Source organism: Oreochromis niloticus, linkage group LG15, assembly GCF_001858045.2.
Source record: "Oreochromis niloticus isolate F11D_XX linkage group LG15, O_niloticus_UMD_NMBU, whole genome shotgun sequence".
Lineage (NCBI taxonomy): Eukaryota > Metazoa > Chordata > Actinopteri > Cichliformes > Cichlidae > Oreochromis > Oreochromis niloticus.
In genome coordinates this window covers 23,298,211-23,324,775 of record NC_031980.2, presented here as the reverse complement: position 1 = coordinate 23,324,775, position 26,565 = coordinate 23,298,211, and the positions used below count along the sequence as shown (strand labels likewise).

The 26,565-nt window shown below is 38.4% G+C and overlaps 1 protein-coding gene across 1 annotated transcript in view; it reads left to right on the top strand.

Moving 5' to 3' along the window:
• The first annotated feature begins 4,322 nt into the window (after positions 1–4,322).
• Positions 4,323–26,565, top strand: part of xrn2 (5'-3' exoribonuclease 2) — a 45,010-nt gene continuing 22,767 nt past the window's right edge. The window contains exons 1-19 of the mRNA XM_005452420.4: positions 4,323–4,552; positions 5,572–5,699; positions 5,949–6,060; positions 6,205–6,316; positions 7,205–7,263; positions 7,371–7,460; positions 7,621–7,693; positions 8,428–8,478; positions 8,649–8,806; positions 9,398–9,472; positions 9,987–10,120; positions 10,981–11,038; positions 11,223–11,330; positions 11,459–11,503; positions 12,084–12,215; positions 12,851–12,895; positions 14,834–14,928; positions 18,545–18,680; positions 25,868–25,975. Of these exons, the coding sequence (XP_005452477.2) occupies positions 4,478–4,552; positions 5,572–5,699; positions 5,949–6,060; positions 6,205–6,316; positions 7,205–7,263; positions 7,371–7,460; positions 7,621–7,693; positions 8,428–8,478; positions 8,649–8,806; positions 9,398–9,472; positions 9,987–10,120; positions 10,981–11,038; positions 11,223–11,330; positions 11,459–11,503; positions 12,084–12,215; positions 12,851–12,895; positions 14,834–14,928; positions 18,545–18,680; positions 25,868–25,975 (1,794 nt within the window). The 5' untranslated portion in view covers positions 4,323–4,477. The remainder of the gene's footprint in view (positions 4,553–5,571; positions 5,700–5,948; positions 6,061–6,204; positions 6,317–7,204; positions 7,264–7,370; positions 7,461–7,620; positions 7,694–8,427; positions 8,479–8,648; positions 8,807–9,397; positions 9,473–9,986; positions 10,121–10,980; positions 11,039–11,222; positions 11,331–11,458; positions 11,504–12,083; positions 12,216–12,850; positions 12,896–14,833; positions 14,929–18,544; positions 18,681–25,867; positions 25,976–26,565) is intronic.

Sequence of the window (26,565 nt, the reverse complement as noted above, 5' to 3'; positions counted from 1 at the left end):
GACTTTCTCCCCTCACCCCCAGCCAGTCGTGGCCCCTCGCTGAGCCTGGTTCTCGTGGGGATTTCTTCCTGTTAAAAGGGAGTTTTTCCTTCTCACTGTCACCAAGTGCTTACTCATAGGGGATCAACTGTTTGCATTACTGTATGATGTTCACCTTACAATAATCTGCACCACATCACAATACCGGTAACTTGTTCACTGTTGTTGTGATTTGGTGCTACATAAATGAAATAAAATTGAATTAAATAGAAACACATTTGTCCGAATGAGGCTCAAACTGTCTCAGATGAGAACTGCCAAACTGGTATTTTTCCAACATTCATTAATCGGACATAAACTTGTTCTCACAAAGTTTTATTTAATTTCACACATTTTTTGTCTTTGGTTCCCACTGATGAATGACTTCACTCAGTTCAGTTCAGTCAGTTTAATGGCCGTACTGGGAAATTTGGTTTGCAGATATGCTCTCATGAAATCCATCAACAATATAAAAAGAAGAAAAAACAATACATAACAAATACAGAAAATTAAATCCACATCCAAAAAACTCATAAGATATAATCCTCCAGTAAATATCAGTATAATTTAAAAAAAGGTACAGCTATCACAAATTGATTTTTTTTTTTTTAACACTATTGCATAGAAAATAAAGGAGTTTTTTTGTCCTGCCACATTTTACTCTTCATGTTCTGTATCTGCAGCCTGAAGCAAACAGTTCAAATTCTCTGTGCAGGGGTTCGGTCTGGCTCGTCACATCTTCGCCGGTCTTTTGCACTTCCTCCTGCTCATAAACAGCAGGTAGTGAGATCTGTAGGACTTTGCTCGAGTTTATCGTGTCCTCGGTTCTAACATTTCCAAAGCAGTCAGTAATGGAGAATATTAAAACAGAGTGATGCTTATAGCCTCTCTTTAAAACAGTATCTTGATGAGTGCCTTCATGTGACGCGTTTAGGGGACATCTGCAATCTAGCTTACACTCTTCCTGTGACAGCAATGCATAAAAACCCATCTGGCCTCAGGTTGCAGAGCATAGCTCATTCACAGAAGACACCTGCTATTTACAGCTACGACTAAAACGGATGCAGGACTGTTTTTGCTTTGTTTCTGTTGCTTAAATTAGTTGCAGCTGAGATTTTTAGAAGTGGTTCAATAACATAATTTCCCACTGCCTTGTTGTTTACTCTCTTATTTACCATTTTGATTAGGTGGAAGTACAGTTGTGAATATTCAGTGGAGTTTTTCAAACTGCACTCTTGGCTTATAATAAGCTAATTTCATTCACTGTTTTGACTGTACAGTTTTATAGCTCTTAATGACTGCATTTGGAGATGTAGAATAAGTTATACAGTAGAATTTCCAATTTTAATATGATGTAGAAAAGAAAAAAAGATGTTGAACAAAGGTAAATAATTATACGTGGACTTTTTACCTTGTTTTTACAAGGCACTGGGATTCATTTACAGAATTTCTGTTGTTGAATTTATGTGTTGGAAATCATCAAGGAACAATTATTTCAATTAACAATTTTTATGCATTGAGATTTCTGCAAAAGAAACACTGTCATCTGTCCGTTCACTTTCTGATGCTTATTGGAGTCCAGGTAGTGTGGGGAGCAGTATAAACTGAGAGGTCCAGGCCTCCCTCTACTCAGCCACCGCCTCCATCGAGGTGTTCCGAGACATGTGATCTCTCCAGCCTGTTCGTTTTATGTTTTCATGTCCCAGACCTCCTCTGTCAGACTCTCTGAGATTTAGCAGCAGCTGTTCCTCTAGAACAGCTGGAATAAGACAAAGTAAAGCTGAACCCTACTGTGAAGCTCCAAAAGAAAAGATTGGAAAAAATAATTACATATGCCCTTTTTTAAACATGCATTGGGATATAGAATCTTTACTGTTGAACCTGTAGTGTAAATAGCTTGATTAAATTTACTGTCCATGGACACATACAGGTTTTTCTGCATGATCAAGTCGAATTTCATCTAGATGTGATATCCAGATAACTCGGGCGATGATCCACCAGGTGAGGGCGCTCTTCCTCTTTCAGTCGCCTGCATGCGTGTGGAATATCAATCCAGAGAATCCCCTGAACAATCAGCTCACAGAGAGATGAGATAAAGACTGAACCTTCACGTTTCCATTTTTTTTCCAGCTCTTCGAATGAAACATATTTTTTTAACTTCTGAAATGCTTAAACTAAAACTTCTGCTGTGAGATTGTTTTGATAAACCAAAATTCCCACTTTATCTCAGCAGAACAACTTTATGGAAATCAGTCAAAGCCCAGAACGAGCGACCATTTGTCCATGAATTCAGCAACTCATCGTGTGCAGGTGCCGGAATGTATTCTTGTGTCATACTCCCGAGCTTCACCTCCGTGCGCTTTCACATCTGCCATTTGCATCAGATTTCACTTTATCTTCTCTATTTCTCTCCACAAACACTAAAACGACGCCTCCGTCCTATTACCTGCAGCTCCAGCGTAAATGTTTATGGAAATGGCTCGTCGGAGCAGGCCAAGTGTTTTCCATCAGCGGCTCTTTGCAGTAATAATACTGCAGTGTTGATGTCAGACCCACCCTGCCTGAAGAGGGGAGGCTAATGGCCCCTTTCCCCCGCTGCATGAACCAGTGAGGAGAGGAGGGAGGGTAGAAAAAATCTAATTCACCTTAAATGTGCTGCTGCAGGGCTGGGAAGCGAGAGGGCATCTGTTCAGAGAGTCCCCATTAAAGGAACATCATGTAAGATCAACCACAGCGCAATTATAGGGAATATGGACACGAGTGAGAGTCTGCGAGGATCACACCTCTCACACACCTGTTGGCTTTTGGTGGTTTCTTCACAGCACTGTTTACATTTCAGTCCCCACTTTTAACATGAAAACTCAACTATAGAAGTTATTATTATTATTATTATTATGTAATATTTTATATGAACAAAAACAGTGAGTGACAGTGCACATACCCCTCAGTGAAAGTACATGTTTATAACAATATTAAAATTAAAATTCATAATATGTGACAATAATATTAGAGTAGTATTTGCAATATCAAAATGCATAAATTTACATATAAGTCTGCTCAGTGTCTTAAACTTTACATTAGAAATTAAATATGAGTCATATTTGTTATGTATTTTGTGGCTGTGGTTTTCCTTCATTTTTATGTTGGTACACATATTTAAATTGATAGTAAATGTTTAAATATAAATTTAAAAAGCTTTTATTGATATCCTTAAACCATCCATAAACTCTGTCGTATAAGAGCTTATCAGTGTCTTGTAAGGTATCAATAAAAACATAGGATGTCATTATTAAAATTTGTTGTACAAAATGTTAGATTTTCAGCATGACCAAGTAAAGCATGTCTTATTTCATTTAATCTCCAAATCGTAAATAAACACAGCCATTAATACAAATGCACGACAAATAACATTCTAACATTTTACATCGCACATCTGATGATGTATTTGTGCTGTGAAATATACACAATATAAAATACAATAAACACATTTAACAGATAAAACAGATAACTGAACAAAACTAAATGTTTTATTTTGAAATATTAGAAATTATTAAATGTGTTTCTTAAAGTTGCTTATTTGTCATTTTCTCTGTGTTAAAAGTTTTAAAGTAAATTATTAATTCATTGACTGCATTAGAGAACTTTAGAAAATATGAACGTGTAGACAGTTTACAAAGTATAACAAAGAACAAACTGATAAACATGAGAAGAAATAACAACGGCTTATACTGATTTGATGTAAATGAAATTAAAAAGTAATAATTTTATAGAATTTTGATGCTTTTCTGCCTGAATATTCAATAAATTAACTGAGAACATCCTACAACTGTTTTGTAAAAATAAATAAATGAGACATTTTGAACAACAAAACAAAAAGCATGTGAATAAATAAATATAGAAATATAATAATAACAAATAGACTGATAAAGAACAGCAAAAAATTATGATCTGTGTGGCAACAGAAACTTATCGCTGACAAGCTTCAGAGACTTTCTCAGGAAGCAAAGATTGTTCAGGAGTTGATTTATACTCATGTTAATTTTAAAATACCTGAAGCTCTGCATATTAATATCCCTAATAACAAAAATAAAGTATTAAGGAGGAAATATAGATCCCAGTTTTCAACATTATATTCCACTTACATAAGTGGTGAATATAGTCCAGGAATAAATATTTAATTTATTAATTTATAATCCAGGTGAATCAGTTGTTTCCATTATCAGGACCGTTGGACGCCTGCAGTACCGTCTCTGACCCATGGGGTCACTGTGGAGTTGCGAGACTCTTCAGAATGCTCCGGAAATATTCGACATAAACCGGAAAAGGTACACAATGGCTACGGCCAGCAGCATGTAGCCAACGCATCTACAGTTACGATCTTGTTTTAATTAAGCTGTTTTAATCATTTCGTACTTGTTCGTATTTTAACCGTTGAAATAGAAACGACTGTTTACCGGAGATGGGAGTTCCGGCGTTTTTCCGTTGGCTGAGCCGAAAATATCCATCAATTATTGTGCACTGTGTGGAGGAAAAGGTGAGTGGTTAGCTTTGAAAGCTAGCAGCCTGTCCGAGGAACATTATCGGGAAGCTTTTTAATACTCTTCTCGCCCATTTGACTGCGTTTTAATCGCTGCACACAGCGGGTGAAATTACTACGGCAATGTGAAATGTTTTGGCGAGAGCGGAGACGATAAATAAATCAAAGTTCGTGCAGTCTGTGTTTACTTACACGTGACACTGTAAACAAAACTGCTGCTGTGTGAATGTTTGAAACGCACGCGGAACTTTAACCTGAGACAACAAACACACGAAGTGTTTGGATTCGTTGTTTTTGTATTGTTAAAATTAACAATAGTTATAATTATTTTACTGGTCTGCTGTTAAACAGTACTGTTGAAATGCGTTGAGCCACCCCTCGTTTCTTTATGTTTTGTTGCCAGGAAGCCAGAGTTTCTTTAAAAGTGCTCTTGAGCAGCTGTTCTCTAGGTTTTCTGAAGGTCTTTCAAGGTTTATCTTTGGACATTGGCTGCTTTTGCACTTTGTTTTCAATTCAGTCCTTGTACCTGAACATTTTCAATTTTTCTTCGTTAAGACTCTGAAGCAATCGCGCATAGAAGGAACCTAAGTCAAGGGATGGAGCAGAGTTTTCTACACATAATGGACAATTAAGCATAGATCCAATTTTGAATTGTATCTGTATGCTGTTTGTTACTCCAGCCTGTTACAAAAACAGATCATTTGTTCCTATGACTTTAGCTGAATCTGCAAATAAATGTTATATATCCTAGGCATTTTTTGCACTAACAAGCTGATTCACAAAGAGCTATTTGCCATAAACATTGCGTACAAAAGTAAAAAACTGTCTACAGCATACATATCCTACGTAATCACAAAGCTTTCTGACATCTGTGCTGTAACCTGACATGCATGTCTGTAGAAATGTCGCTAGGTTCTGTGTGAGTGCAGCTCACAACAGCTGAGGATGTATTTTTGTCCAGAGTTGCAGCTCTGTTGCAAATAAGGTTATTTTTTTGTTTCCTTTCATGTTAACAGGGGAAGGAGTGTAATGGAGTTCGTATTCCTGTTGATACAACAAAGCCAAACCCCAATGAGGTGGAATTTGACAATTTGTACTTGGACATGAATGGGATCATTCACCCCTGCACGCATCCAGAAGACAAGTAGGAACCGTTCTCAGTTTAATCTGGACATAAAAGACCGATCTTCTGTGTTTACAGCTCAGTTCATTTCTGATATAACAGAAACATACTCCCTGTGAGGTTTTTGTTTCCAGTGTAATTTATTTGGAAATTAATAATTTAATTGAAACAGTCTTTTTTTAAATTTGATATAATTATACAAATTTATACATATATAAAAGTTCATAAATTAAACCATACCAAGTCTTCACTTTGTCTCTTCCTCCACAGACCGGCTCCCAAAAACGAGGACGAAATGATGGTTGCCATCTTCGAGTACATTGACCGCCTGTTCAATATCGTGCGGCCGAGGAGAGTTCTCTACATGGCCATCGACGGAGTGGTAAGCTGCTGCCATTAACAGAAACGTGCAGCTTTTTTCACTGATGAGCATTTACAAGTTTTACTGTGAGTGAAGTAAACTTGTTTTCAGTGTTACGCCAATCTGACAGTAGCTTTGATGTAAACTAAAGTTAACTCTGCCCAGGCTCCGCGTGCCAAAATGAACCAGCAGCGCTCTCGACGGTTTCGTGCCTCCAAAGAAGGGGTCGAGTTGGTGGAGGAGAAGAGTCGCGTGAGAGAGGAGGTCATCCAGAAAGGTGTGTTTTATTTGCCTCTTTGACTGCTGGACTGAAAATATGGGCAATATATTTTAATGTCATATTCAAAACGCTGTAATGTTAAATGCGTCAAATTTGATGCATGGGGTTTTTGTAGGTTTTTGAGGGCTGTGCATCATCTGTGTGTATTTTTTCCCCAAAAAACCTAAATTAACTGATTTTTAAACAATAAATTGCAAAGAAATGGCAGATATACCAAATATGATCAAAATTAAACTTGCATATGCAAATTGATTAATTGATTGTTTGATTTTTTTTAATTATGAGAAGATTTATTAAACACTCCAGTTGAAAAAAAAAATCTTCTGCCAATTATTTCATAGTTCAGGCATTAAAGGGGAAAGATTAAACACTGTAGACACTGTAGACTGTAGACTTTTTTTTTTTAAACAGGAAGTTCATATTTAAAATTGTGTCCATCTCTCAGGGCACACGTGGAGACAGATTGTCATAGCACAGTCCTGCAGTCAGATCCTGAAGCAGCAGAAGTCCTTAATTAAAGATTCTCTAGGCAGTCTTTGAGATGAACATTAATAATGCAGCAAATATAAATTTGCCCTATACAGACAGTAGTGGAGCAGTGATATCCTGTGTGATGAGCTTTCCTTTTTAAAAAAAAATTTTGGTAAATAGTGTGGCGGCTTCCTCACTGTGAAACCTCCTCAGTTCTGTTTTTTTTTTTTTTTTGTTTGTTGTTTTTTAAACCCGATTTGATCAATTTCAGCTCAGTGTAAAAGTCTGCAGAGTTTTATTTCCCCTCTCTTTCTCTCTGTGCCCAGCTTGGATAGGGAATACAGCCACATGGGGGTAACTCCGCCCTCTAGTTTCTTCTCAGTATAATAAGATTTTTTTTTTTTCCATCTACAGGAGGTTATCTTCCTCCGGAGGAGATTAAAGAAAGGTTTGACAGCAACTGCATCACCCCAGTAAGTTTACTCCATCCAGTGAAATCTTGCCTAACGTTTATTTACTTGTAACAACGTAGTTACAGGATTTGTACTTGAATGGATGATTCAGTGACTTTTCTCTGCAGGGAACAGAGTTCATGGACAACCTGGCTCAGTGTCTGCGATATTACGTGGCCGAAAGACTCACCAACGATCCAGGATGGAAGAATATTGTTGTGAGTCTAATTTATGGCCAGATGTTACCTGTCCACAACTATTTCTTTTATAAAATAAAATGACTCAGTTTAATCATCCTTACTTTCCTCTTTTTTGTAGTTTTCAGCTCGTGGTATTTTGCATTTTCAGGCGCTAATCTTCAGTTTCTCTGTTATCCAGGTCTTCCTGTCTGATGCCAGCGTCCCAGGTGAAGGTGAACACAAGATTATGGACTTCATCAGGAGACAGAGAGGTACATGCATTAACACTCTGAGCAATTCCAATGATTTAATTAAAGGGACCTTTTATGATTATTTCACCTCCACATTTTTATGGTTGGCTTTAATGAAGAAGCTTTGCAATACTTAATGTTCAAAATAATCTTCATCTTTCACTGGGTCTTGGTGTAGTGCCTCAGTGTTTTAGGTCCTCCCTCTTTAAGCCAACTTTGTTCTGATTGGCTGTCGCTCCCAAACTGAAGGTTTGTGTCTGAGATGACCATATTAGGGATGTCTCATCTCGGTGACATTGCACAAAGTCAGCAGCAGGATAGATTGGAGCAGTCTGAAGCTGAGCTTTGACATATGTTGACCTCATTGTTTGAATCCTTGAAGCCATTTTTTATGTAAGATCGTGTTTGTGATAGAAGAAAAGAAAAAAGCACAGTAATTCCCCTTGAATGCAGCTGTACTGCAGAATCATAAATATAAAAAGCGAAAATATGGGATGCTTCTGAGTGGATTCATTTTAAGTACTCTGAACTGTAGTGACAGATTCACAGTTCAAAGTTAAAGTGCTGTTGATTATCAGGTTGACTCTTTTATCTTGAAGTCAAATTTGACAGGTGACCTTTGATGACCAAACATCAAGCACGAGTCTTCACTACACACACACACGCACGCACACACACACACACACACACACACACACACACACACACTCTGTCTGATCTTCTGTTGACTCGATGTTTATGGTCGACTCTTGCAGGTCAGCCCAACCATGACCCCAACACACATCACTGCCTGTGTGGAGCCGACGGTAAGCCTTCAGATTCGCCCTCTTAAAGTCAGGATAAGTGCTCTTAATAGAAGCCATTTACCTCCTCTGACCCAGCATATTCAAGAGATCTTGTTTTGCTGTCTGAATGACTAATTTATATTTTAACCAAGTAGTCCCCACTTTGACCGTGTGTTTTCGTTGCATGTCAGCTGACCTGATCATGCTGGGCCTGGCCACGCACGAGCCAAACTTCACGATCATCAGAGAGGAGTTTAAACCCAACAAACCGCGACCTTGCGGTCTCTGCGGACAGACGGGCCACGAGATCAAGGCCTGCCAGGGGATGCCCAGAGAGAAGCAGGGGCAGGTGAGAAACACGACTCTCAAGTTTACGTCCCTGTTAGCACTGCTGTCTGAAAAAAACAAAGCTTTAAAGCGTAGTTTGAAGATCCACGATTTGAGTGAAAGTCTTTGACTGGAACATTTGTTTGTGCACATTGCAAAATGAGCTGTGCATGGTTTCAGTGTAGGAGCTGTTTAAATGGGCCATGTTTGTTGTCCTACAGGAATTTTAACTGGAACCACCTCTCGACCGCGTTTGTGGTGCTTTTTGGAGCATTTTAGTAAAATTACCTGATAGTTGTACTATCACGCTGACCTAGAAGTTTGTGGTTTGGTTTTGCTGAATGAGATTTTAACATTTTATCAGTCTGTTATTATGCAATTAGCATGTTTCTATATCTTTGTTACGCCTGCACAGTTTACGGGTGAAGCTTTAAAACTTCATAATAACTTCATAATAACTTAGGACTCCACCTCTTGTCCAAATATGGTCATTTCTGGCTCAAAAAATACTGCTGAAAAATAATTGATGTTTGATGTCCCATTGCTGGCATTTGCCATTTAAAGTGCGCAGTATAAACTCTGTCAGCGGACTGAACCTATGTCTGTTTTACAGCATGATGAGTTTGCAAACACGATGCCGGCGGCTGAGCAGGAGTTCATATTCATCAGACTGTGTGTTCTGCGGGAGGTCAGTCACTCAAACTCAGCTTTCTTTCTTTTTAGTTGTTTATTTTAGGGTCAAAATCTCACCTTTTGTTCGCAAACATGAAATCGATCTAAAACGATCAAATTTATGTGATCCAACTGGAAGGGTTCAATGAGTTTTACAGAAACAAACCCAGTGTGTTGCCTTTGTGGTGCTTAAAATGATGGTTCCTAACCTCGGGCACCTGTGAAACAAGTTTGAGGAAGAGTAAGAATATGAAATAATGTTTTGAAAATTAGTTACATGTGTTTAATATATTCTGTTCAGTGATTTATAGGTCAGCTTTGCTGTAAGATTTCAGCCTTACCTTGAACATTTTCTTTGAATCATCAGCTTTTCTTTTTTTCTTAGAAGTAATCAAAGACGGACTGTAGAGGAATGTTCTGCCTCTATCTCTTATGAACAGCATTTGAACTTGAAAGCAGGAGCTAAAGTGTTGCTTCATTGATAAAATGACCTTCTCAATCATCTCCATTAATTCTTATGTTTTCTTTAGTACCTGGCCAGAGAGCTGACCATGGCCAGCCTGCCTTTTCCCTTCGACTTTGAGAGGAGTGTAGATGACTGGGTCTTTATGTGTTTCTTTGTTGGAAATGACTTCCTGCCACATCTTCCGTCCTTAGAAATCAGGTGAGCCTTAGTTCATCGTCCAAAAACTGCTTTATATAGTTCTTTCATCAGGGAATCAATCTGAAACATGCTGTTTAAATGTGGTGTCGATTCAGGAAGTGGTAACAGGGATGTCTGCAGTGAAAGGTTATTCAAGAACTTATTACGAAGCGCTGTCATAAGTTTACTTTTATAATACCCAGAATGTACATACAGTTACTCACCATGATGTAAAAGGGGAATCAGAGAAAACAGTAGGCTGACTTATTTAATTATTGGGTTACAAATAAGCCACAAATTTCTGTCTCCTCCAAGACTTTATTCGGGTGAATTGATTTTTATATTTTTATTCCTTATCTTATTAGAATCCATCCATGTTTTTTCACTTGATAAATAAATAATAAATTTCAAATAAATATAAAAAAATCAAGTGATTTAAATAATAGATTTAATGAAATATGTAAAAACATAATAATAATTAAAATATAAAAATGGGCAAATATGTAAACAACTGAAATGAATAAAATTAAAATTAACAAATGTCCTGGAGAGAGTATTTTATTTATGTATTTATTTATTATAGGCTGTAATTACAAAGCCACAAGTTCATCTCATAGCTAATCAACTGTCAGAAATGTTATATTAAGTGCTGTATCCACTGTATCTCTATTATTATCTTTATCGTGTTTTTCATACTCGTATTGTTTTAAAGCTTTTTATGCTGTTATTTGTTTGTGCAATATACAGAAGGTGGTTTTTTTTTCTGTTGTGTAAATAAAAATGAGATTTGTATGTTCAGTCTTCCTTCCCTATTAATGAAATGAAAGTTGAGGAGCTTATGTTTGCGTCTTCTTCTCATGGTGTTTTTTTGTTTTCCTCAGAGAGGGAGCGATAGATCGACTGGTCGGAATCTACAAAGACGTTGTTCACAAAACTGGAGTGAGTGTCATCATTTATCTGAGCTCTGCAGGCAGCTGTGTCCAGGGTTTTTCTTTTATCTCAGAGGTTTTAACCAATGCTGGAAGAAAAATGATATCATTGTTATATATAGATATAGGTATCATTGTTTTTGAACAATTGCACTTAATGTGTAGAGTCACCCTGTACATGCGTGTTTCTGCAGGGCTACCTGACACAGAACGGATACGTCAACCTGGAGCGAGTTGAGATGATCATGCAAGCTGTTGGCGTTGCCGAGGACAACATCTTCAAGAAACGCAAAGACGATGATGTGATTTTCATAACTTTCTCTCCTCAGATTTAGACTTTTAGACCTGAGAAGAAGACGAGGAAATGTTCGATTATTTCTGCTCTTTAGGAATCTATTTTATCGTTCACGATGTCCTCTTCTTTCTTTAGGAAAACTTTAAGAGAAGAAACAAAGAGAAAAGAAAAAGAATGAAAGTGAGTATGATGAAAATGATGCTGATATTTTGGCTTTATAGTTTAAATTCATTTTATAGGATCTTTGTTGTAAACTTCTCTTCTCCTCTTTGTATCAAGTAAACTTTTCAGGTGTTTCTGCTGCTAATGTTTAGCCTTTATTTTCAATGCAGAGTCACCCCGAAGGTGCAGAAAACTTAATGTATCATTTTCTGCCTAATCAGCAGTATCACTTTCTAGTTCGAGTTGAACTCAGATGGAGAAGTTTATATCAAGAGTCTCATTTTCACGGTTACTAAAGACACTATAAAGCTATAAACACAGCATGCAATTAAAATGAAGCTGATTTAATCAGTGTGAATCAACTTCACCCAAAAACAAAGCCTAGAGTAGAAGTCAAAGTGTGACAGTGTTTCTGTTTTACTTACGCATGCCACGTTCCTGATCAGTCATCGAGAGCTGCTGCTCTTAGCATTTCCACTCATCCTGATGTTCCCTAAAAGTATTTGAAACTACACAGGCTTTTTTAGTTTTGAGTTGTGATAGTTTCATTCTTAAAGTTATGCCCTTGAGTTGAGATATTCTCTCCATGTTTCTGCAGGCGCAGCAGCAGGGCCCTGCCTACCTGACCACGGGTCAGTTTGCCCCTCATGCCCTGGGGAGAAGAGACCGACCCGAGGCTGTCCAGAATGCTCGGCACCAGGCCTGTGACATGAGGATGCAGTCAAACATGGTAAAGCTGGGTGTTTCTATCACATAGTTTGGTTTGGTTTTGTGTAAAATCTTTAAGCACTGATGGTCACAGTTTGGCAAAACTCTCACTGATTCTTGTGTAATGTTGTCGTGATCAGTCATTCTGAGATTTTTCTCGCTGAAGAAATCCGAGTTACTACTGAGCTAGACCAGCAGTCCATACATGGTGTGGTCCAATCCAGCATTGTGTTTTTCATAGGGGTCCATTACACTCAGTATTGGTTTTGTTGGGCACAGTCAGACCTCGGGTCTGTGCCATTTATACCAACACTGAGGGAGCGAGTACACTTTGCATTACTCTGAGTGATGGGTGTCGCCACTCAGACCAAACCACCACATGGGTGCTCGTGTAGCAGGAGAAGAAGTCAAGACGGAAGTTTCTTCAACCCGCGCAAGGTTACAATGAGTGAGAGGCGCACAATCGGCCAAAATAACACCAAAACTGCAGCCAGTGGATGTGACGTCACTCCTGCTGTGTGGCACCATTTGCGAGGGCGAGAATGGCAGGAATAACGGACCCATAAGTCATGTGATTATTGTATCCTGTACTGTTTTGTTTGAAACCTGACATTTTATTGCAATGAGCCATGGAGTCCTTTTCTTTTCTCCCCTCAGAATGCCGCTCAGTCCTTGAAGGCCATGATGAAGAATGGAGGCAATGTAAGTTGGCAGATGTATATCACTGTGTTAACATTGACTCGCTGCGTTAGTTTCCAGCACCATGTTTTTTGTTCTTGGACTCGAGCTGTGCATGTTTTATGCTTCCAAATAATCCTTATTTCTCTTATACTGAGCCTCAGTGGAGCCCCCTCTGTTTATCCTCTTTTGAAACGAGCGTCTTTGCTCTTCTCCACGCCCAACTTTCTTCTGATTGGTTGCCCCTCTTAAGTGGAATATAAGTGGGAGGTCACACTGAGAGCTGTGTGCCTAAGTTGACCAAAATATGAGTTGTGAATTTTTATCTGTGGTGCTGGTTTTTATGTGTTCAGCATCTTTTTAAAGTGTGTCGAGCCATAAATAACCAACAGAAACCAAACCACTGATGCGCGGGAGAGTTTGTGTCCTCACCATTTCGATCCCCTGAATAATCTCATGGTCTCTCCACAATCTTCTCTCCTCCTCTTCTTCTCTCAAGTGTGTGTCTGTTTACACCTGCAGGGGCTGGAAAACACCCACTTAAGGACTCGGGGGGGAGTTTAATTCTGCTGTTTAGATTATTGGGAAAAAGGCTTTTTTTTTTCCATAGAGATTCTTCTATCAGTAAAATATAAAAATGAATTTGATTTAAATGCTGCTCTGTCAGTCAGTTTATGCGTTTCCTCTCTGCCATCATTTATATTTGGAGAAAATGGCAGCCTGTTTAAAAAAAAAAAAACCAGACGCACGGCCCTGAACTGAACAAAACGCCAGCGTCTGTATTCTAAAGTGTCTCCCAAGTTGGTAAATTTCCTGCCGTCGTGCAGCGTTAAATTTTATCGGCTGTCAATAGGCGACCATACATTAGCACATGAATGAGAAGAGTACAAAGGCTTCAGGGGGGCAAAAAAAAGGAAAGCTTGTAGCTAAGGCAGCGGATTCAGTGTCCTTCAAACACAGACAATACACACGTATATGCAGGAGCAGCTTTACCGGACGTGAAAGCATATAGTCGACTCATTGTCAGCAGAAAGGTCTTATAATGCTCAGCATTTACTATGTAATATATTTGTTTCTCATATAAAATGTTTGTCATTATAGCAGTGTATTAGGCAGTATTTATATACCCTTTTTTGAAACGATTAAAAAAATAATTACACTTCATTTGAACTACAGGAAATATTGATCAGTTCAATCTTTTTTTCTTTTGTTTTTTCTTTTCAAAGATTTTGTTGCTTCTGTTGGTTGAATAATACATTTTAAAACTGATGCACTTAGTTTTTCTTGTGCTTCGCAGAGCTGTGAAGGACGTCTTACTGCATTTTAATATTTTTTATAGACTTTAAAATTTACTACTATACTAGTACTTGGATAAGAGATTTTTGAAAGTATTACATTAGTGACCTGAGAATCTGTTCTCTTTAAATGAAACAATGATATTACCAGCTTAGACGTGTTTAACTAAAACGGACATTGTACAGGATTTTTTTTTTTGTTTTTGAGTAATATTAAAATGCAAAGCAATCGCTTTAGATTGCATCAGATATCAAGAATGAACGCCGACTGCTGTGGAGCACAGCTCAGTGACCATAAAGCTTGTTCAGGAAATTTTAAAATATTCTGCTATTTCCAGCGACACCCCGGTTTGATGAAACTGTTTCTTTGGGGAGAATTTGAAGGTTTTCGTCTGCACAGGCAGAACTGTTAAAGCTCGGTGCAAACACTACAACACTGCTGCTGTGTGAAAGGAAAGACCGCTAACCTGTTGTGTTTGAAAGTGCTTCAACTCATGCTCAAGTAGTCCAGTCAGGGTTTTTATGTAGAGAAGTGCAATTTAAGTTCCTGATTATTTTCTGCCATGGTCTCGGTCTCATCTGTACATTTTCTTCTGTTTTTTTTTTTTTTTTTTTTTTGTGTGTGTGTGCATGCGCGTGTGTGTTGGGGTTTAATCACCCTCGGTAGTCGTCTGCAGGTCCCAGTGACGGTGCAGACAGCAGGGGGGTGAAGAGGAAAGCTGATGACAGCGATAGCGAGCCGGAGCCTGAAGACAACGTCAGGTAAATCCTTACAAACTAGGTGGGCGGGCTCACAGCAAAGGGTGGGATTCCTGTGTTTTAATCTAAAGTGAATACAGAATCTTCCCCCCAATTTCTTATATTTGCTAAACCCACATTAATTTCATTTTTAGAATAATTAAGCCTACAAATAAATTATCCACAAGAGTTCTTGGTTCCCCTTTAGACGATTCAAGCAAACAAACCTCTCACGTGCACCGAATCATCTTGTTCTCTTCTGTAACTACTTCATGTTTTCATTATATCCATAAACTCATGTTCCTGTAGTTTGTTGATCACAGGTATGCAACATGCAGAGGTGTACACTATCTTCTAGATAGACTTCTTCATCCTACCTGTATATGCAATAAACATTTAGAACAGGATGTTAGCTTGTGCATACATTATCTTCCTATAAATATCTTCGTCATCCATTATTTGATCCAAAGTCTTATTTAGTCTTAAATCTTATTGCAGACAGTTAGATTCCAGACTGACGGTTTAATTTCAGGATATATTTTCCCCCCGTTTCTCCTCTTTGGCTCTATTAATCACGACAGCGCTCTTATGCTCTGCTCATTTTCCACATCATAAGCAAAGCATATATGAAGGAGCTGCTGGAGACCACTGCAAAGAGGACTAAAGACCACAAAATCATCTGCATACATAATGTGGTTCACTAGAAAGCTGCTATTCATCCACCCACTTTCAGCTTCTTTGATAAGTCATCAACATATAGATTAAAAAGAACCGAGGCTACAGCTCCAGTAAGCCTGAACACTCGTGATGAACACTCATGGTGTATTTGGGCACCCCTCTTTTGACTCAACATACTTTTTTCCCCCTGTATTTATTTACAATTAGGAATGTGCACACAGGTCAGTGAATGTTTGGCTTTAAAGCCAAAGTGGTTATCAGTGGAATTAATAAAGATATTTATTTAAAGCTTGGCATAATTTAAACCTCAGCTGTAGGCCTGTCAAGACTCCCTGTCTTACTGGGTTTATTCTTTTTTATGATTAAAGTATCCCAACAGCGCATAGAAATGTGATTTTAATCATTTTAATAACTCATACAACTTTTGTGAGCAAGACATTTTTTAGTTTAAGTTAATTATAAGTAAAGTTAATCACAATCAATTAATTATGGAGTGAAAACAACATTTCATACCACAACTTTCACTGACTTCTCAGGAACAAACTCTCAAAGTGCCCACACCAAAGAGCTATGCTTGAATTAAACCTGCTTTTAAAAACCACCACAACCCGAATAATACTCTGCAAGTAACAAAGCTGGCGTGTCAGACAGGCTGCTCATTGGCTCCTTTCTCAGCACATTTAGCGTCTCTGCTGGGTTCACACGGTGACCAGAAAACAGGCAAAACAAAACTATTTGTTTATGAGGTCAGTCATTTATTTCATCATTATTGTAAATCGGCTGCTGTCTGTCGAGTTTTCTTAAAGCTGTTTATAACTGGAAGCACCTTCATAACCACAAATAACCCGTAATTTGAATGCCCAGGGAACCGTGTGCGGGCAGTTAATAAAACGCCTTAAAAATAAATCTGTGCAGATGAACTTCAGTCAGCAAAGGTCGCTTTAACAAACAGAAGAGGAGAGACGTGCTCATTAATGCCACCGAGCTGCACCACAAGCTCTTTAACTCTCTGCCATCTCCACTGCGCACACACACACATATTAGTACGCACATTTGTACACACACTCGCTGCTCTGCTGAACAGCTCCCACTTCCCCTCTGCACGTGATTAATATGGAAAGCAGGAGCGTTCGAGTAAATTCCTCTGTGACGCACTCGTCAGAGCTGCTAAATCCATCGGGCTAAATTGGTATTCATGGAGGCTTTTCTCTCAGGAGTCGGCAGCTCCCCGCGGGCCGCTCCGAGGAGCCGGCGCGCAGATGCCGGACGACCCTGATTATGTGTGCAGAACGGCATCGCCGCCCCAATCTACCGCGAAGTCATAGCCGTTGAACTGTTCCAGCTGGTTTTTCAGCCTATAGAGGAGCCATTTATTTTAATGTGTTGTTCAGATTTACCTAAACTGTAAAGATTTGTTCGTGTCAGCCAATAATCAACAATGGATTTACAATTCTAGGCCACTGGCAGGATTTGTACCAATGGAATTGATTTCCCATATTCCCATCTTTATTATTAACTGAGATATGACGTCTTTTGTCTGGACATCAGTAGGTGGGAGCAGTCTAAAAAAAATTAGACATTGTGAAGTTGTTGGATGTGGTGGGGTTCAGACAGATGTTACTGATGTTGAATGAAAGCATGTTAGTGGAAGTCTGTAGTCTGGAGCTGTGTGCAGATTAATCCACATTTTAACCCCCAAAATGTTGCATTGGGCAGAATTCCCTCAAATGAGATTTTATTTAAAGGTCAGTATTGGGAAGGTGGGTGTTGATGCCTAATTAACTACTCCAAAGGTCATCTCCTGGCCTTTTGGACAGTCCACTGGTGAATATGAAATTTGATTGGCTGTGGTAGTTGACACTGTTCTGTTTGATCTCCAGTCACAATCTGCTTTAAGCTTAGCAGAGTCCACTGTGTGACTTCTGTGAGATCTTTGTTCACGATGCAAAATCAGTTGTCTTATGTTGCATTGTGAAAGAACTTCAGAGCTGTGCGGTTTGTGACATAGATTTACGGTGACCACCTCATGGTGTGATGTGTCAAGACCTACTTTTTTACCACATATCTGAAACTGTTCAAATATCCCCAGCTTAGAGAAAAGGATCCATTATGGGTCCTCTTCTGTTTTCTATTTGTCTCTAAAGGAACTGGAAATAGCCACGACTGGGCTCAGTGCCACTGGCTGTCTGTTATACATGTGCTTGGTTTTATGGATCAGCTCCACAATATATGTGGGTCTTTTAATTCCATATTTGGCTTTCAGGTCACTGACCTTATCCTCACAATAACTTCTCTCACCTAACACCTAAAGAGCTATCGGTCCTTTACTGTTATTACCCCAAGCACATATAAATATGTGGAATGGCACATTCCCAGTTGCACGTTTTTATCTGGAAATATTTCTAAATTACTCTTTCTATTATTCAGGTCTAAGGAGCTCCTGGTTTTGTCAAGTTCACTATAAGCGTTGTCTTTCTGCTGTTTTATCACTTCCTGTTGTACTAAATGTGCTGTATTTAAAAAATAAATTAAAAAATAGAAAAATAAAGTGTCTCCATTCGGCTCTCTACTGACCAACTGAGAGGAATGGCACACTAATAAACACTAGCACTGCTGTGACCTCAAAACAAATTTCAAGATGGAAGAAAAACATGCAAAACAAAATGCAGAGCACTTACCATCAACTTCACAGTGCCACATTTTCTGGCTGTACTACTACTAAATAAGACTGATTTGTGCACGCACACTGACAGAGATACTTGTTAATTATTATTCATTTGAATTCTTAAGGAAACTGATGACTGAATTACTTAATAATAACCCCACAGTGTGGTTTCCAAAGAGATGACTTAACTCTCAGAGTGTTTGGGCTTGTGTGTAATGTCTTTCTTGGTTAGTGCTGTTGGTGAAGAAGTTAGTTCAATCTTCTGAGTGAGTGTGACCACCCCTGTGTGTCCTGCAGGTTGTGGGAGGAAGGCTGGAAGCAGAGGTACTACAAGAACAAGTTTGACGTGGACGCGACAGATGAGGATTTCAGGCGGAAGGTGGTCCAGTCGTACGTGGAGGGTCTCTGCTGGGTACTGCGCTACTATTACCAGGTAACACTGAAGTCACACGGTGGGTTCAGTACTGTGTACAAACGAGCATGTCCTCAGCAGCGATGTGTTCTCTTTTTTTTCCTTTTTTTTTTCCTCCTTTTTTTTTTCCCCCTGCTGAGAAACATATTCTCACTGGTTTGTAAAGCCTTTACTTCACCCAGATGCTAGCTTTAGAAACCTTTTAATAGCTTTCTTTGAACTTTGAACCCCAAGCTTTCATTACATACCACGATCCAAGCTAAATTTCCACCTTTACAAATGGAGAGGCAGGTGTATTTAGTCCTTTTTTTTAATGAATTTATGCACGACATCAACCTTTCTGATCCTGTTTCTGAGTTAGAGAATCAAATTATGTTAAGTTCCCAAATATTGCTGGTAAGGTTAAGAGTTTATTTTTCAGGGCGGTGCTTCTCTCCTTGAACTTCCACATACTCGTCTTTCAGTGGTTTTTTGTAACATTTTTTTTTTTTTAAGTTAAGGTCTTATTTATACATGTGTAAAAAGATTAATCACATTAAGTTCTTGCTAACAAAAGTTAACGATAGCTTTGGTAAAATTAAATCAAGAGTGTGGCTGCCACAAGGTGAATTCTAACTTTTGGATATTTTAGCTTTCATGTAGACACTGAGGGGAAAAATTTAAGGTGAATGACGCACTGAGCAGAACTTTGTGCTAAAAGTGCAAACAAAGACTCACTAAAGTTTTTGAGGTGAAGCTAAAGGATAAGGATGCTTTTTTCTTTTTCTTGTCATTTCGCGACCTTAATCAGAACCCTGTGTTCTGAGAAACCTCACATTCAGAAACCTCACATTCTCGGTGAAGGTGATCCTGTAAGGCACATCGACTGAGTAACATGGATAAAGCCATTAATAGAATAGAATAGAAAGCTTTGTCATTGTGTTTAGCATACAGTGAGATTGGGAGTCTCTGTCCTGCTCGATGCATCAGGGTTAAGTATCACTCATTAGTTTCTGAAGCATTTGATCGTTCTGGCTTTTGTTGCTGTTTGCTGAAACCTGAATTAGAGGAAATGGGTGGATCTGACTGAGAAGGGCACTGCATGTTGACACTTTTCCTCTGCTGTATCCTCGATTTTACTTTAAATACACAAAATGAACATCATGTTGTATTCACATATACTTTAAACTAGCAGCTGTGCGCGTTAGCTAATCAGAAGGGACTTTGCTGAGGTCATAAACAAAGTGTGCAGGAGGGTGACTTTCCTGTAGATCTGGGTACAACAGGAGTTGTTCATGCAGTGAAAGGAGTTGCCCCCTGCTGGACATTAAAGATAAGTTGCTTTCATTTTTCACCACAAGCTTGTAGAGATAATGGGAGAGGCAGCCTAGTGCGTGAAGACTTCTCCAGGTCTGTGTGGAAACGAGCTTCATGGCCTGTGAAACTTCCATTGATGGTAAAACCTGGTTGTTCAGTATATTCAGGTATTTACCTGACATAATTATTTAGGAAATTAACATTGCTGAGCCTTGATGTGAGCAACTCATAAAACTGCCTTTCGCATGCTTGTATTGTTGCTGCTAGGCATGTGCTTAACTTAATTTGATGTTCTTTTCACTGTGATGTTCCTGTCACTCTAAATCAGGGAATATCTGGGCTTATTAGCCCACATGACCTTTTCTAATTGTTCCAGGGTTCAGTCTTTATGCTTCCTAAAAGTTTCAAGCCTGTTTAACAGTTAGCTTCACTGATAGCTGGTTTTAAGGGTACACATGTGTTTAGTCCCAACACCGTGAGGTCTATTCGTATTGTATTTGTGGAAATGCTCTTACTTTTACTATTATTAAACATAGCCCTGAGCTCTTCTGATTTATTTTTAGACGATTTGATTTCACCAAACTGTTAAATGATCTCTGATAAGAAGTTTTTTTTCTAACCTAATTTCTTCCTCAAGGAAGTGCTTTTGTCCTTACAAAGATTTAATAGTGTGTTGGAGAGCCTAAACTAGACTGGTCTGACTGTTCGGTTTCATTTCTTTAACTACTTGTGGTCTTGTATGAAGTCAGAGAAAGGATGTCCTTAATGTGGTTAAAACCTTTTGTTTATACGGAGCAGCCAGTGAGAAGAAGTTCGTTTAAGGGAGAGCAACTAAAACGGCTTATTTCAGTCAGAGGATGAACTGATTGGAACGATAAGAATAAGGACTATTCTGAACTGTGAATTATGCAAAGCTACTCTAGTAGAATCCAAGAATCAAAATATGGAAATGAGCAGAATCAGATCAGAACCACTTGCTTGTTGTTTTTGAAGATGATTTGCATTTGAATAGGACTCAGAGGAAAAATGTGTGATGATTGAAAACATGAAAATAAAAGATCGCTACAGCTTAATCTTTAATCCCGCCTGTCCACACACCTGATAGGAAGTAAACCAAAGCCTTAATGAGGAGTCGGTACACTTATTGTTGCTGAGCAAACATGTCCGAGACAGAAGAGCGACCTTCACTTCCCACAACTCACCTCTGAGGTAACAAGGTCCTCTGATAAATCCACCTCACAAGTCCTCACAAGTGAAGTTGACCCAGGGACTCTTAACTAGTGCTGGGTGATATGACCATATATATCGTGTGGACGATAGAAAAGTGTCTATCGTGCCATTTGTCTTCTATCGTTTCTAACTCTAATTTTATAAATTATTACATAAAATATATCATTAACCCTTTACAACCGGTCGGAGCAGGCACTTTGTGTTTTGCCTAACTATTTTTTAAACCCTGTAGAACTGGAACCAAGTAAGGTAGCGCAATATTTTTTTTTTTTTTGCATATGAAACCGTAGGAGTTGTACTTACATCTTATTCCATTAGCTTGCCCTAGGTCACGGTTTCCTTCCACATATAGCTTTGCAAAAATTGCATAAAAAGCACTTCCAGCAACAAAAACACAATATTCCAGAAACACGCTTTGCTGATCCGATCAGCTGTTCATAACACTTCCTACGTTGGAATATAACTCAGCGCGAACTATCGCATGTCCGCCATTACCTGTCCGAAACCGGAAGTGACGTCATTTTCGCGGAAAATGTAGTTTTCTAGCTTCAAAGCCTATTTTGGTGTTTTTAAAAGTCATGTTTGACTTTATGCTTTTCTGTATCGTTTCTGGGATGCTTAGAAGTCAAATTACACTGTTGGAAATAGTTTATTTTGATGCACATGCTGTGTTCTTGCAAATTTGCATTTATTTATTTTCATTTTTCCTGTAGTATATAAAAATTAGTGTATCTCAAAAATAAAACTATGAAGACACTCAAAATAAATTTCTCATGGTTGGAAACTGTTTTGTGCAACTTTTTTGTATTTACAGTTTTGAGGGATAAGCCTCTTAAATTTCTCTAACTAGAAATATATGTAAAAAACAAAACAAAAATGATTTTCAATTTTTTTTTTTGTAGTTTATTGCACTTTTTTTGCAATTTATGTAGTTACTATGGACTTAATGCATACATATTATTAAAATTTGGGCTATAACGGTTGTATTGATGTATAGCAACTAGAAATGCACCCACAAATGGCACTACAGCATGTAAAATGTAAAGATAAGCTCTGGCGGACTTGGTTCTATGGTAGGTCTTAAAGGGTTAAATAGCCTGTGGCAAATATATTAGTGTTGTCTTCTCACTATACATACTCTTAACTTTATGCAAGAGAAAATAAAGTATATAAAAAAAGATATTTTTCGCAAAGAAACTCTGTCTTGTGTTTTTGACACATGGTGCTGCTTTACGTGCACCCGGATTTGCGGCTGCTTTACGGTAACTCAAAACAAAGACTGCACCCTCTCCACTCGCTGTTTCCAGACTGCATACTTTCCAGTTGACCACAGGTCAGGTGGTATATTGTGATATATATTGTTATCGTGATATAAAATAATTCATATCATGATAAATATTTTTTCCATATCGCCCAGCACTACTCTTAACTGTTTAAAAATGTGTCCATGACCATTGTTGGGATTTTTTTTAAAAAGAAAAAAAATGAATATGTGTTTCGTTGCATTTAGATGATGCTTCCCCAGATGAATGACTCTCACTTTTATTATGATTTACTATGTTTTTATTTTTGTTTTATTTGTTTGCACGGAATAAACTCGTGTTCAGCTCACACTGAGATCTGCTGCTGTTGTTTGCAGTGTGATTATACACTAATCATTGTAGTGTTGTAAAATATGGATCTTTATGTTGAAATGAAATAATCAGCTGGGGGCCCTCTCCAGGAGAGCCAGGGCGCCTCAGGCTGAGCCGGGGGGGATTTGTCCTGGCTGATTGTGCTCCCCTCGTATGCACACTCTGTCGACTCCACACGCTCGCCAATCCAAAGCCCGTCTCAGGGGCCGCTCTGAGTGAATTCATTAGCGGGCCCTCGACGGACGGAGACGTGTCTGCTCTTCGCTGCCACACATTCACGCTTCTCCTCGCCACCGACGGAGTTAACATCAGGCACACCTCACCGAGTGATCGGGGAAGACCGAGCTCAGTTTATCCCCGCTCTCTCTCTGCTTTTCATCACAAGGGCGAAAAACTGATTTTTTTTTTTTCCTCCAGTAATCTGTTGGATGTACAGAAAAGGTCTCCTCTGCCAATAATTAATTTCTTTTCAACCGAATGGCCACAAATGACAGTTTTCCAACTAGCAGGCTGTTCTCTGATGGCAGTTTGAATGTTCATGTTTTGTTGACACTGGTGATTTAGTATTTTTATTGTAATTTGCGGCGGTGCATGCAGGTGTTAATGGGCTCTACAGGTTTACATTTAAAGGACTGACTCTGGCATTTTTGAAGGGCAAAGTTGTCGGGGTAAAAGTCAACGAAGGGAGAAACCTGTGTCCAAAATAAAGTAGCATGTTATTTTATTTCAGGCTGAATGAAAGCTGAGCTTTATTTCTTCAGTTTAAAGACGGTCGAGCTGTTTCCTGATTTCTCTGCATTTCATGGCTGATGGACCCGAGTGTTCCCAGCGTTGTGACCTTTTTTCTGATTTAGTTGAGCTGTACAAAAACCAAACTATATGAAAGTTATCTAATGAGCGCATATTACAAAATAAATATAAGCAGAATGTTTGTGGTGAGCCCTGACACATTTCAAATCTCCTTAAGGATTTGATGTTGCTCATCAGTGGTGATAATTATACAGGGCGACTTTTGTTGTTCTTATAACTTAAAATGCAGATGATCAGTTTAAAATGTTCCCGTTTTCCAAACTGTGTTAATCACTGGGGTAATATTACTGTAATCTTTCTTGAGTTATCTGTCATTTTTCTTCAGTATTTTTATTGTTTTTTGTTTGTTATGACATTACAAACAACTTATTTGAGAAGCTGGACAGTAACTGGATCCTAAGTCAACCGATTCAGACGTACTTTCATACTTGGAGTCGTTAAACATGTGCAGATTATGAACCAATGAAATATCATATTTTAAAATGGTTACATAAATAAATGACCCACAATTTTACAGTTGTCTACTTTCCAGTTTCAGAAACAAATCATATATCGATCACTCAACGTCGATGTTAATAACCAGTGAACAAATGATATTCTGTGAATATTTCAGTGCCTCCCTAATAATTTTAGTTAAGCATCAGAAAATCGTTTTCTTTTCAACATGTAGATTTTAAATCAGTAAATTCAGTTTATCTAAAAAATGGTCTGCTAATGAATTTTTGATTATCTGACTCACCAATGTGAACACAGTGTGAATAAATCACCTATTTATGTATTTAAACTGAAAGGTCTGTGTATGTTGAATCTGTGGCTCCTTCATGTACTTTAATAACATGTTGAGGTAACAACTTTCACTTCCTGTTGTCAGCTGCACTGAATCAGGACAGTAAATGTATCTTTTTTTGTTTTTTTCCCCCCCTGTTGTTGTGGTTCGTGAACTTTGACCCCGCCAGCCTCCGCCACAAATGAACCGAGTCCTTGAGACAAAACATTTTGTCATATTACCATAAATGATCTGTGCGATCGTCCGAATGTGGCGATCAGAGCCTCCTCTGCCTTTTATCATGGTAAAGGGCTGTATTATCATTTGAATGACCACCTTTAATAATAGAGTGCTGGGCTTTAAAGCTGAGATTGGCTGAGATGCAAGGATTGGTGGATTTACCGGAGGACCTCGTTTTCTCAGAGGTGGATTGTGGGAAGTGAAGGTTGTTCTTTGGTGCGAGGCATGTTTGCTCAGGAAGGATAAGTGGTCCAACTGCAGAGTGACGACTTTTTTTCTTTCCCCAGAGCTTTCTTCTTCTTCTTTGTCAGCAAACATTTCTGAAACACAGAACAGAGGAAGGTGATTACATTTTAGATGCAAGAGCCTCTCAGCAGGTGTGGGAGAGATTTATATATTTTCTTTCTCTCAGAGGCATCGTGGTTTGAACTACAGTCTAGGTTTTTCTTTTCTTTTCTTTTTTCACTCTTTCAAGCCCCCCCAAAAAACAAACTAAAAAAAAAAAATCTGGCTTATCTGAAAGTGTAGAAAGTTTGAATAAAAAGCAAAAGCTGTCTGAGGATTCAGTGAAGGGTTTAAAATGTCAGCGCTGCCACCTTAGACTGGTCAGATTGGATTTTAAGCTTTGTGCCGCTAAAGAAAAAGGGCAGAGAAAAGCTTTCTGCTTCAATTTCAAAGTTGCTTTTAATTGTTTTTTCCCCTCATCTGGGTGCTTGAGTTGATATCGTGCCAAACGAGCTAACGCTAAATGAAGGGAACCACAATAAACTAACACCAACGATTAAACTGAGCAGAAAATGAGTCACCAGATTTTATGAGAGTTATGCCTGATGTGAGTGACTGAAATGGGTTAATTTTTTGGATTTTTCATGTATTTTTATTATTATGAAGTAAATGTATTATCCAGGTAAGGGATAAAGCCACTAAGAACTACACTGGGGAGATGTGGCTCCTTCTTCATGTTTGTGAATAACTTCCATGTGTGCACCAGCATTACACTAAAAGCAGTTTATGATATTAGGGCAAATATGTGAAATGTAAGTTTAAAACTGCTTCAGTACTAAGCTGTGTATAGTTTTTTTTGTTTGTTTTTTTTACTGATCCACAAAAAAAGGTTTAATTACTTTATATGCAACAAGCTTCTTTTTTTTCAGTCAAACATTGGCCCCATTAACTGATCTTAAGCTCAGAGCTAAGTTGTTGATTTGACTTGTTTACGCGTTGATTTGCAGGGCTGTGCTTCTTGGAAGTGGTACTTCCCGTTCCACTACGCACCGTTCGCCTCTGACTTCAAAGACATCAAAGACATGTTCTCAGACTTTGAGAAGAACACCAAACCAGTAAGAATGGACTTATTTCTCTCCTCCTCATTCTCAGTCTTTCTCTCTGTGACTTTTCAGTGGGAAATGTTGTTTTTCCTGCAGTGAAATCTGAAAGTGTGTTAAATCAGTCATGTTCCTTTAAACTAAATGCTGCTATAGCTTGTTGCTTGTAAAGCCACTGACAGCAGCTCAAGTTACTAAAGAAATTCACTAAAACACTGTAAAAGTTCACCTCAGTTGACCTGTTCGTCTTCTCTAAGTATTAAGCTGGTGTTATAAAATGAAAATTAAAACATAACGCAATGATTTGCAAATTTCATAAATCCATATTTTATTCACAGTAGAACAAAGAAAACACATCAAAGGTTTAAACTGAGAAAATCTATAATTATACAACCAGTACCAGTTCCTTTTGAATTTGATATGTCTTAAAAAAGTTGGGAGAGGCTACAAAAGGCTGAAAAACAGGAAGTCGTATTAAGAGAGTGCTGGAATAATTTAAATATCTTATCATCTGCTGTACATAATATAACGTTCACTCTGGCTGGAACTTTGTGTGCAACAGACAAGGCAAAAAAAAAAAATCTTAAATCCAACATGATCAACTG